Genomic DNA, 12899 nt, shown 5'->3' on the forward strand with positions numbered 1-12899 from the left:
TAAATTGATTGCTGTTAAGTCAGTAAGCGGCCAGACAACCGTTGGGATAGATCCACAGGTGTTGCGGTTTTTTTCTCCGCTCTCTGCCTACTAAATCTATCCCACATTTTAATGTGTTTCTTTATGGATTCAAGTTTCCTGGTTAAAGCTTTGGTTCTTTTGTAATAGTGTTTGGAGTTGGGCATGAGATGTGTTGTTAATAATGGGAGAGTTGATTGGGTTTTACAGATATTTTAATTAGATAGAAGACTTGGTTTAAGAAATGTTCCTAGATCTATTATTGAAATTTGACCTAAATATCTCGTACTAGTATTACAGTAAACATTGGTGTTGGTAATGGTTTGGTCTTGAACAAAAAACATATGATGAGAGCATAAAGATTTGTGAAAAGCAATTTGAACAAGTTCCATTTCAAAATTTGAGTAATTAAATTGTTTAGTCACTCTCACTTTCAGAATAAGAATATGAAACTCAAACCTTTTATTAACATTTTGTTGAATCATCTTTGAGAGATACAGTAAGCGAATCAAACTTTTAAGCCTAAAGCGAATGTGGTTCCGTTTGTGGCATTCTGTTGCAGCGATCCCGAATAGTATAGAACATGACTTCTTCCATGATCATTCAAAGGCGATATGCTTTTGTGAAATTTTGGTGGTTTACAATCGTTACACAGTGCATCCAATTGAAAAGAAACAATGATAGAAGAAGTTGAAGATATATTGACAGAGGTGGATGGCGGTTCAGTTGTAAAAGAAAATAAAATTCGTCTGTCGTATTCAGAATCAGATAAGTTAAATAAAAATCTTTTTTTCTCTAACATCTAAAAAATGTTGAATACAATATAGCTTGAGAATTCGTAGTTTATACTGTTAGTTTCAAATATTAAGCGATAAATATCAAACAACTTCAAATTTTAGAAGCTGACTTTTTTTATCCTTATGACAAGTAGGCAAACCCACAATAGTATTAGTATTGTTAATTTGTATTCTTTCCTCATTTCCGGATGTTGGCTTTGGAGCTAATGGAGAGACGACTAGGGTGTCGTATGATAAATTTTATTAAGAATGTTCGTGTAGGTTTAAAAACTGTTAGAGGCAACAAAATAAATAAATTATTAGACCACAAAAACGAAGAAATTAGTAGAAGCAAAAAATATATAATTTTGGAGCCAAAACTGAAATAACATATGCGTTATTTGGTACTAAAATTTTTACTAAAAAATTAATGAATTCTATTTTTCATTCACAAATATCCAAAATTCAGTTTTACCAAGAAGCCTATTTGAGTGTACTACTTTCTCTTGTTAGAGGATTATGAATAAGGTAGAAACTCGAAATTAAAATAAAAGATTTGAAGTTTTCTATATTGTGGTAAAAAATGATTAAATGTCTGACCATAGTACAGTAAAACCTCTATAAATTTATTAATTTATAGAGGTTTTAATTTATCGATAAATTAATAATTATTAATTTATTAATTTATAGAGGTTTTAATTTATCAATAAATTAATAATTATTAATTTATTTATAAATTAATCAAATATTAATTTATGAAGAGGATTTTTATCAGAAATTTAGAGTTTAGAAGAAACTGCTGCTACTATTTTTCAAGGTGATGATGAAGTTGAAGAAGATATGATGGTACCTTTAGACCAGTTACACGTAAGGAAACAATTATCGCGTCAAGAACTTTCTACAATTTTTGGATGCGATTTGAGAAGACAACACTAGAAGTTTTTAATGCAGTTAGAAAGATTAGAGATGCTCTCAGACAAGAATTCAAATTCAAAAACAAACAAACAATAATAGACCATATTTTACTAGATTTTCTTTATATATATATATATATATATATTAGTTTATTTGATTATTAATTTATGATATTGATGAGACCATATTTTTATATGAAATTTTTAAAAAAGTTATTAATTTATTATTTTATCGAATAATGTCCAAAATTACACTAGTCCCAACATGGGACCAAAGAAATTTATTAATTTATATAAATTATTAATTTACGAACATTAATTTATAGAGGTTCTACTATGATACCATGAACATGGTACATTTGCTAGATTTGCTGCATGCAAAAGGTCAAACCAAACCCAACTAAAGGGTACACAATAACTAACACAGATCCAATTTGCTCTTTCTACACGTGAATAGATAATAGATTTTATAACGCTTTGTCCTTGCCCCATTTAACAAATACTTTTGCCTCAAATACTGTTTTTTACTTTTTTTTTCTTTTTTCTTTTTTGTAATTCATTTACAATATATGTATTGTTTCTACGGTTTTCATAAATACAAATTTGGTTACCACTTATCATAGTTTAGTTTTGTACGTTTTAGGATGAAGTTTAAGTTCTAAACCTAACAACTCATTAATGAAGAGCAATACTTTTTAGCAATTACACCAACAATGATATACAACAACAACTAACTGAGATTCGTACTTAGAATTTAAAGAATAGTCAAATAATATACATCGACAACAATGACAACAACACTAACAAAGATATTAAAAGCACATGCGAGATATTCCAGATTCCAGATTCCAGATTCCAGATCCATCTTTGTGATTTTTTTTTTCGCACATTTTCTCTTCTCCATTTGTTTAAACAGACGTGCAAGAATCTTTTAAAAAAGCCACGAGGCGAAAACTTAAAAAAATATATAAATAAATTCCTATTTCATTCATTCTTTTGAAATATGGGTTTTATTCTACAAAGAGGGGTTTGTTTTGTTTTCTTCTTCAGGCATCTCTGAATCGTTCCAAAGCTTCACCAACCTTAACAGACGACGGAGATCTCAAGAAGATCCTCGACTCGATTCTCTCACGGTTCGTGCTTCTTCACTTCTCGTTAAAGATTTAATCTTTATTCATCGTTGATCAAGACATCAATCTCTGTTTCTTGATGAATGATCCAGTTCAAAGATCTTTACTTTTTAAAGTTCCTTCTCGTTTCTTTTTCGATTTTGTTGATGTATATTGAAGATACCCATCTGAGAAAAGTAACAAAAAAGTCTCCTTTATTTTGTCTACTTTACCAATTGTGACGAACCCTAGATTCAAAAAACTGTAGCAAATTTGAGTTAATCTATAAAGGTTGTTGCAGATATCAAAAATCCTTAATTGGGGATGATGTGGAGAGTTCTAATCCGTTTAAAATCTGGATGACGTTATGCAGAAGCGGAGGATCATCACTGTGGATCACTCGTCGTCTATCGAGATGAGAGAGTACAGTAGCAGCAACGATGAAGTTCCTTACTCTAGTGTCCGCCGTGATGATGAGGAGGTTCCGTCGTCACCTAAAGCTACTGACAAGATTCGGAAAGTTTCGATGTTGCCGCTTGTGTTCCTCATATTCTATGAAGTCTCAGGAGGTCCTTTTGGTGTTGAAGACAGTGTGAATGCAGCTGGACCATTGTTAGCTTTACTAGGGTTTGTGATCTTCCCTTTCATTTGGAGTATTCCTGAGGCTTTGATCACTGCTGAGATGGGTACAATGTTTCCAGAGAATGGTGGTTATGTGGTGTGGGTTTCTTCTGCTTTGGGACCATTCTGGGGGTTTCAGCAAGGTTGGATGAAATGGCTGAGTGGTGTTATTGATAACGCGTTGTATCCTGTCCTGTTTCTTGATTACTTGAAATCTGGAATCCCTGCTTTAGGTAGCGGTTTGCCTAGAGTTGCAGCCATCTTGGTGTTGACTATCTTGTTGACGTATCTCAACTACAGGGGACTGACTATAGTTGGTTGGGTTGCTGTGCTTATGGGGGTTTTCTCTATCCTTCCCTTTGCTGTGATGGGTTTGATTTCTATTCCGCAGATAGAGCCATCGAGATGGCTTGTGATGGACTTAGGGAATGTGAACTGGAACTTGTATCTGAACACGCTTTTCTGGAATCTTAACTATTGGGATTCGATCAGCACGCTAGCTGGTGAAGTGGAGAACCCGAACAAGACGCTTCCAAAGGCTTTGTATTATGGTGTGATCTTAGTTGCTTGTTCTTACATCTTCCCTCTTTTGACTGGAACCGGATCTATCCCGCTAGAGCGTGAGAAATGGACAGATGGGTATTTCTCTGATGTGGCCAAAGCTCTTGGTGGAGCGTGGTTGAGATGGTGGGTTCAAGCGGCTGCAGCTACATCAAACATGGGAATGTTTCTAGCCGAGATGAGTAGTGACTCTTTTCAGCTTCTTGGAATGGCTGAGCGCGGTATGCTTCCTGAGTTCTTTGCCAAAAGGTCACGCTACGGGACACCTTTACTAGGGATTCTGTTTTCAGCGTCAGGCGTTGTGCTCTTGTCTTGGCTAAGCTTTCAAGAGATTGTAGCTGCAGAGAACTTACTCTACTGCGTTGGTATGATCTTGGAGTTCATAGCTTTTGTTAGAATGAGAATGAAATACCCTGCTGCATCAAGACCGTACAAGATACCTATAGGAACCGTTGGTTCGATCCTCATGTGTGTTCCTCCAACGATACTGATCTCTGCTGTTGTAGCACTCTCGTCTCTAAAAGTAGCTGCAGTAAGCGTTGTGATGCTACTCGTAGGTTTCATAATGCATCCTTTTCTGAACCATATGGATCGCAAGAGATGGGTCAAATTCTCCATCAGTTCTGACTTACCGGACCTTCAGCAGCAAACTCGGGAGTATGAAGAAACTCTGATACGATAAAGAGTGTTCTTTGTTCATTCCCACAACTATGTTTTAAAGTACAGAGCTTGTAAGCCATAGACTAAAGCTCTGTACTCTGTTCATTCAAAGCTTGTTCTAAAGTTTTTAGTTTTTTTTTTCTTTCTCGTAAAGTTAGTTTACGTTACATACGGTTTTAATAAACTTGTGCAATGTGTTTGTATCTCCCTTTCATTTTTTTTTGGTCTTTGCCATTATTGATTTGTGTAAAACAAGGTTTAGCAAATCTTGGATATCTAGATAAGATTTCATCTCTAATGATTGGAAAGATAGAAAACAAGTATCAGTCTTTCTCACGAAAGCAGGAACACAAGTGTCTCAGTTGAATTGATCGGAATCATCACCTAGGACTTGTCAATGTGATATGGACAATTTCAAAACAGAGAACCACAGTTTCTTAAATCTTTTACAAGATATGACCAACTATATATGTTGCATGGAAACTTTTTTTGAGGTGCGTTTCCCGTTTCGGAAACGGAAACTCGTGGAAACTCAGAAACNGCTGTTGTAGCACTCTCGTCTCTAAAAGTAGCTGCAGTAAGCGTTGTGATGCTACTCGTAGGTTTCATAATGCATCCTTTTCTGAACCATATGGATCGCAAGAGATGGGTAAAATTCTCCATCAGTTCTGACTTACCGGACCTTCAGCAGCAAACTCGGGAGTATGAAGAAACTCTGATACGATAAAGAGTGTTCTTTGTTCATTCCCACAACTATGTTTTAAAGTACAGAGCTTGTAAGCCATAGACTAAAGCTCTGTACTCTGTTCATTCAAAGCTTGTTCTAAAGTTTTTAGTTTTTTTTTTCTTTCTCGTAAAGTTAGTTTACGTTACATACGGTTTTAATAAACTTGTGCAATGTGTTTGTATCTCCCTTTCATTTTCTTTTGGTCTTTGCCTTTATTGATTTGTGTAAAACAAGGTTTAGCAAATCTTGGATAGCTAGATAAGATTTCATCGCTAATGATTGAAAAGATAGAAAACAAGTATCAGTGTTTGACCATTCTTTCTCACGAAAGCAGGAACACAAGTGTCTCAGTTGAATTGATCAATGTGATATGGACAATCTCAAAACAGAGAACCACAGTTTCTTAAATCTTTGACAAGATGTGACCAACTATAACGATATGGTTGAGTTTTGTGTTCTTCTTAAAGCATAGCTCCATCTTTGCTAATAATCTTCAGACGACGAAGATCCTCAGACAAACCTCGATAGTCTCACGGTTCGTACTTCTTCACCTCTCGTAAAAATTTTAGACTGTTGTATCAAGGATTCAAGAGTTTATACAATTGTTTTAAGCTTTATTCTTGTTTCTTTTGGTTGATTCAGAAGAGAAGTGTTATTACCATGAGAGACTATAACATGAATGACTTTGCTTATGCCGATCTTCAAGATGATGATGTTTCTCTGCCTGAAGCAGCAACCAATTCGATTCAGAAAGTTTCAATGCTACCACTCGTTTTCCTCATATTCTACGAAGTCTCAGGAGGTCCTTTTGGTGCTGAAGGTAGTGTGAACGCAGCAGGACCACTGTTAGCTCTTTTAGGGTTTATCATCTTTCCTTTCATTTGGTGTATCCCTGAGGCATTAATCACAGCTGAGATGAGTACAATGTTTCCAGTAAACGGCGGTTTTGTCGTTTGGGTCTCCTCTGCTTTAGAACCCTTTTTGGGGGTTTCAAGTAGGTTGGATGAGATGGCTTTGCGGGGTTATCGATAACGCTGTATCCTGTTCTGTTCCTCGACTATTTGAAATCCGCTATACCGGTTTTAGCTACTGGATTGCCAAGAGTTGCGTCGATCTTGATCTTGACTCTATTCCTTACTTTTTTAAACTACAGAGGACTAACCATTGTTGGTTGGACTGCTGTGTTTATGGGAGTTTTCTCTATGCTTCCGTTTGCGGTCATGACTCTTGTTTCGATCCCGCAGCTAGAGCCATCGAGGTGGCTAGTGATGGAGTTAGGAAATGTAAACTAGAACTTGTATCTAAACACGCTTTTCTGGAATCTTAACTACTGGGATTCAGTTAGTACACTAGCTGGTGAAGTTGCAAACCCGAAGCAAACACTTCCTAAGGCTTTGTCTTACGGTGTGATCTTTGTCGCTCTTTCAAACTTCCTCCCTCTTTTGTCTGGAACGGGGGCTATACCGTTGGATCGCGAGTTATGGACAGATGGTTATTTAGCTGAGATTGGTAAACTCATCGGTGGAAGATGGTTGCGGTTGTGGGTTCAAGTGGCTGCAGCTACATCAAACATGGGAATGTTTTTAGCCGAAATGAGTAGTGATTCGTTTCAACTACTTGGAATGGCTGAGCTCGGTATGCTTCCCGAGGTCTTTGCGAAAAGGTCTCGTTACGGGACACCTTTGTTAGGGATCCTTTTTTCAGCTTCAGGTGTGTTACTATTGTCTGGACTAAGCTTTCAAGAGATTGTAGCTGCGGAGACTTTGCTCTATTGTGGTGGAATGGTTTTGGAGTTTATAGCATTTGTTAGGATGAGGATGAAATATCCGGCTGCGTCGAGACCGTATAAGATGCAAAGGAGAATATATATTAGGGATCTTTTTGTAATTAATATAGACTTAAACCCTAACTCTAAACCCTTTTGTATCAGCTTATATATATCTTGTACATCGTTCATATAATATAATGTGGCTTAACCTACATGGTATCAGAGCCATAGTATCTTAACAGATCTAAACCCTAAAATTTTTTTTTCCGCCGCTCTTCTTTTCCTCCTTCTTCTTCTTTCTCTTCCTCTTCCTTCTCTCGTACCTTCCTTCTCTCGTACCTTCCTTCTCACGTCACTTTCTCTTTCTGTTTTTGTCATATCTTCTACAAAGAGTGAAACCGTTGTCACCTCTGATGCGTCTGTTCTCCACAACGTCAACATGTCTAATGTGATCAAACTGACTGCCTCCAATTACTTGATGTGGAGTCGTCAGGTTCATGCCCTTCTTGATGGACACGACATCGCCGATTATCTTGATGGCCCCACGAGCTCTCCACCTCCAACACTCACCACTAACGGTGTTGCATATGTGAATCCTGCGTACTCTAACTAGAAACGTCAAGACAAACTCATCTATGCTAGTCTTCTTGGGGCAATCTCCGTCGAGATCCAGCCTATCCTATCCAAGGCGTCGACATCTGCTCAGATCTCGAGTACTCTCTCCGACACTTATGCCCAACCTACGTGGGGTCATATCAAGCAGATCCGGGAGCAGATCAAACAATGGAAGAAAGGTACTCGTTCCGTTGATGAATACGTTCAAGGCTTCGCAACTCGTTTTGATCAACTCGCTGAGCTTGGGAAGCCTCTTGAACACGAAGATCAGGTTGACTATATTCTTGCTGGTCTCCCGAAGGATTTTAAACCTCTGATCGATCAAATTGATGGCCGAGATTCTCCTCCGTCGCTTGCTGAGATTCATGAGAAGTTGCTCAACTATGATCTGAAGCTTCAAGCTTTGGCTCGTGCGGTTCCATCCTCTGTTCCCGTCACTGCCAATACTGCTTCTTGCAAGAACTCCGGTGGCCATAACAACTTCCGCAATCCAACCCATGGTTCGTCTCATGGACAATGGAATCAACAGCCGTCGTCTTGTGGATCTCAAGGTCGTGGATATCAGGGACGATGCCAACTCTGTGGTGTCTATGGTCACAGTGCTCAGCGTTGTTCCCAGCTCCATACCTCTGGCCGTGGCTACCCGACCTCTGGTGGTGGCTATCCGTCGTCATCCTCCACGTCGTGGTAACCACGAGCGAATGTTGCTGCTATGTCGTCTCCTACTCCATGGATTTGTGATACTGGCGCCACTCATCATCTTACGTCTGATCTCTCGAATCTTGCACTCCATCAACCATACACCGATGGTGAGGAGGTCACAATTCACCATCCCTGATGGTTCAGGTCTCGCGATAACACATACGGGTTCCGCTTTACTCCCTACTCCATCTCGATCTCTTGCTCTTAAAGATGTCTTATATGTCGCGAATGTGTGCAAAAATCTAATTTATGTGTATCGACTATGCAATTCTAATCAAGTGTTGGTTGAATTCTTTCCTGCATACTTTCAGGTGAAGGATCTGAGCACGGGGTCCGATTACTCCAAGGCCGAACTAAGAATATGTTGTACGAATGGCCGATGAATCGTCAGACGATGTCCATTTTCACGGCCATTTTCACGGCCGATCTCGCCTCATGGCACCGACGACTAGGGCATCCCTCTATTTTGGTTTAAAAGAATATTGTTTCTCAATTTTCCTTACCACTTTCTCCTTCTCCACAAAAAGATTTTTCTTGTTTGGATTGCTTTATTAATAAAAGTCACAAGTTACAATTTTCCACAAACACCATCGTCACTTCTCATCCCCTTGAAGTTATCTATACAGATGTGTGGTCCTCTCCCATTTTATCCTCTGAAAATCACAAATACTACCTCATTCTTGTTGACCATTTCACCCGTTATACTTGGCTATACCCACTTCAACAACAATGCCAAGTCAAAGATATTTTTATTGCTTTTAAAGCCCTTGTCGAGAATCGGTTCCAACAAAAAATTTGAACCCTATATTCGGATAATTGGGGAGAATTTATTGCCTTGAGGTCGTTATTGGTGTCTCATGGCATTTTGCACTTCACCACTCCACCTCATACACCACAACACAATGGTGTCTCGGAACGGAAACATCGTCATGTTGTCGAGACGGGTCTCGCAATGCTTGGTCATGCCTCTGTTCCGCAACGGTATTGGCCATATGCACTTGCTATGGCGGTGTATCTTATCAACCGCATGCCAACTGATGTTTTATCCGGCGAGTCACCTTATCGGAAACTATTCCAAACTACTCCAAATTATCAGAAACTTCGAGTGTTTGGTTGTGTCTGTTATCCATGGCTTTGTCCCTATCGGCAAAACAAGCTAGAGACTCGCTCAACGTCATGTGTGTTTCTTGGTTATTTGCTCACACAAAGTGCATACTTATGTCTTGACGTACAGAGTGGTCGGATATACATTTCTCGACATGTTCAGTTTGTTGAGACGTCATTTCCATTTGCCACTCCTATGGTCTCTCCCGGATCATCGTCGTCATCTATCGGCCATAACAACAACTCTTCTGGTTGGCCTTCTTTAGTCTCTCTCCCATCGCTGCCAGTTCCTTCACCGCCTCCGACCTTGGCTCCACTTTCGCTGTCATTGCCACCGTCGGCTTCTACATCACCATCACCAGCTACCCCTACCGTCTCCTCTGCTCTACCATCATCGACCTCTGTTTCATCGGATGCTACTCATGAAATAAGGTCCAAACGGGCTCAAGATTCTATTGTGGCCTCATCACCTTCGGCCCAACAAAGTCCACAAGGGTCCTCAGGCCCTTCGACATCAGCAAGTCCACATTCTCCATCTCAATTATCTCCGCAACCCTCATTGTCTCCAATATTGTCGCCGACCTCTATTTTGCCATCTCCGATATCATCTCCGCAACCGGACCCATCTCCGTCGCCGGCTCCTTCGCCATCTCCGGTGTTACCTCCAGGCGCATCTCCAACGCCGTCGCCTTCACCACCACCACAAAATGTTCATCCTATGATGACACGAGCCAAGAATCAAATCACCAAACCACAAAAACGACTGAACCTCATGGTTAATGTCACGCTTCCTGTGATTCCGACGACGGTGGCTCAAATCTGACATCACACCTTCAATTTGGTTCCCCCTGATGTTGTTACAAATGTGATCACTTGTAAGTGGATCTTTACTCTAAAGTATAAACCAGATGGCTCGATTGACAAGTACAAAGCAAGGTTGGTTGCTCGAGGTTTCAACCAACAGTATGGACTTGATTATTCGGAGACGTTCAGTCCCGTAATTAAATCCACAATGGTTCGTCTTGTTCTTGAGGTTGCAGTCAAACGGAATTGGGCGCTCCATCAAGTTGATATCAACAATGCTTTCCTTCAAGGCACTTTAAATGAGGAAGTCTATGTCACTCAGCCACCGGGATTTATCGATCGTGATCGTCCTACACATGTGTGTTGCTTGAACAAGGCCTTATACGACCTTAAACAGGCGCCTCACGCTTGGTATTAGGAACTCCGTCAGTTTCTCATTCAATCCGGCTTCAAAACGTCTCTCGCAGATGCTTCACTCTTCATTTGCAAGCGTGGTCAGTTTTACATCTATGTTCTTGTGTATGTAGATGATATTGTGATTGCTGGAGATCCGGCTGTGGTGGCACCTTTCAATGCTAGTCTTGCACATCGTTTTTCCCTCAAAGATCTTGGTCCACTTAGCTACTTCTTGGGTATTGAAGCAACTCACACATCTCAAGGTCTTCATTTGATGCAACGCAAGTATATCACCGACCTCTTATCCAAGACCAATATGCTTGGTGCCAAACCGGTTTCCACACCCATGACACAGAAGCCACTCACCCTCTTTTCTGGAACGCCACTTGATGATGTTGTACAATACAGAATGGTAGTTGGGAGTCTTCAATATCTTGCCTTTACTAGACCGGATATCTCTTTTTCGGTTAATCGATTGTCACAATTTATGCACAAACCCACCAACGAACACTAGCAAGCGGCTAAACGGATATTGCGCTATTTGGCGGGGACGACATCATTGGGTATTTTCCTACGTCGTGACGCTCCTCTCACCATTCATGCCTTCTCTGATGCTGACTGGGGTCGCAATCATGATACTTATGTGTCTACTAATGCCTATATTGTGTATTTTGGAGGAAGTCCAATTTCATGGTCATCAAAGAAACAAAAGAGTGTGTCGCGATCTTCAACGGAAGCCGAGTACCATGCCGTTGCTAACACAACTTCTGAACTCCGCTGGATCTTCTCCTTGCTCACCGAAATGGGGATCACACTTCCCACTGCACCGGTCATCTATTGCGACAATGTCGGAGCCACATATTTGTGTGCCAACCCTGTTTTCCTCACCAAAATGAAGCATGTCGCCATCGATTACCATTTCGTTCGTGAACACATTCAAGCTGGGATGTTAAGAGTCGTACATGTCTCCACTCATGACCAGCTTGTGGATGCCCTAACCAAACCTCTCCCATGTCCCCGGCTTTAGGAACTCAACTCCAAGATAGGAATCAGGAATCTGCTTCCTTCTTGAGGGGGCGTGTAAAGGAGAATATATATTAGGGATCTCTTTGTAATTAATATAGACTTAAACCCTAGCTCCAAACCCTTGTGTATCAGCCTATATATATCTTGTACATCATTCATATAATACAATGTGGCTTAACCTACATAAGATACCAGTTGGTACCGTTGGTTCGGTTATGATATGTGTTCCTCCCATTGTACAAATATGTTTTGTCTTTGTCCTATCTACTATCAAATTGGCTTTAGTGAGCTTTGTGATGGTCGTCATTGGTTTGTTGATGAGACCTTGTCTAAACCATCTCGATCGGAAGAGATGATTCAAATTCTCAATCAGTTCTGATTTGCGAGTGTTTAAGTAGGAAAATTCGAATTTTGAAGAATATTTGCTACGTTAGGAGTAAAAAGCTTGGAATCCATTGCCATACAAATATCTCTATCTTGTGTTTGTTTTGTACTTTTTTCTTCAGTACTTGTAACCAAAGCTTGAGGATCCTGTTTGGGTCATGAATGTTGTCTCCTCGTACAACGCAAACTCGCTACATGTTGTCTTTGATCGGGGTCTCATTGGAACTTACCACGACTGGTAAGTTTTCATTTTGTTCAAAACACTCTGTTTTCGTTATTTGGTCTTTGTATTAACATGTTACTAAATTTGCAGGTGCAAAGCTTTCCGACATATCCAAGAACATATGATCTTCTTCACCTTGACAGCCTTTTTACCTTAGAGAGTCACAAGTACAAAATTTACTATTGTTCAATTTGGTATGGTTTAAGTTTGAGTTGTTACGATTTGGCTTTTTTGGTATTGAAGTGTTTCTTGAACTATATTGTGAACAGATGTGAGATGAAGTACGTTTTGCTAGAGATGGACAGGATCTTGCGACCGAGTGGATATGTTATATTCCGAGAATCTAGTTATTTCATGGATGCAATCACAACATTGGCCAAAGGGATGAGGTGGAGTTGCAGGAGAGAGGAGACTGAGTATGCAGTCAAAAGCGAGAAGATTCTGGTTTGCCAGAAAAAGCTATGGTTTTCGTCTAACCAAGCCTCTTGATG

At 39.8% G+C, this 12899-nt stretch overlaps 1 protein-coding gene and 1 pseudogene across 4 annotated transcripts; both read left to right on the plus strand.

Moving 5' to 3' along the window:
- LOC104741784 (probable polyamine transporter At1g31830) lies at positions 2563-5583 on the plus strand. Of its 4 annotated transcripts, XM_010501431.2 has the most exons (3): positions 2564-2841; positions 3119-4522; positions 5228-5583. In XM_010501431.2, the coding sequence occupies exons 2-3, from the start codon at positions 3185-3187 to the stop codon at positions 5384-5386; spliced, it is 1497 nt and encodes a 498-aa protein (XP_010499733.1). In that variant the 5' UTR covers positions 2564-2841; positions 3119-3184; the 3' UTR covers positions 5387-5583. The 4 variants fall into 4 exon arrangements, with proteins under 4 accessions (XP_019099331.1, XP_010499733.1, XP_010499734.1 ...); XM_019243786.1 differs by lacking the exon at positions 5228-5583 and having other exon boundaries at positions 2563-2841; positions 3109-4878; XM_010501432.2 differs by lacking the exon at positions 5228-5583 and having other exon boundaries at positions 2566-2841; positions 3119-4878.
- On the plus strand, positions 5743-8460 carry LOC104779021 (annotated as a pseudogene).

The sequence above is a fragment of the Camelina sativa genome, chromosome 3 (assembly GCF_000633955.1).
Source record: "Camelina sativa cultivar DH55 chromosome 3, Cs, whole genome shotgun sequence".
In the NCBI taxonomy this organism is placed as follows: Eukaryota; Viridiplantae; Streptophyta; class Magnoliopsida; order Brassicales; family Brassicaceae; genus Camelina; species Camelina sativa.

What these genes read in the sequence shown, in the direction of transcription:
- LOC104741784 (XM_019243786.1), top strand. Translation starts at nt 3,185, where the DNA reads ATGCAGAAGCGGAGGATCATCACTGTGGATCACTCGTCGTCTATCGAG.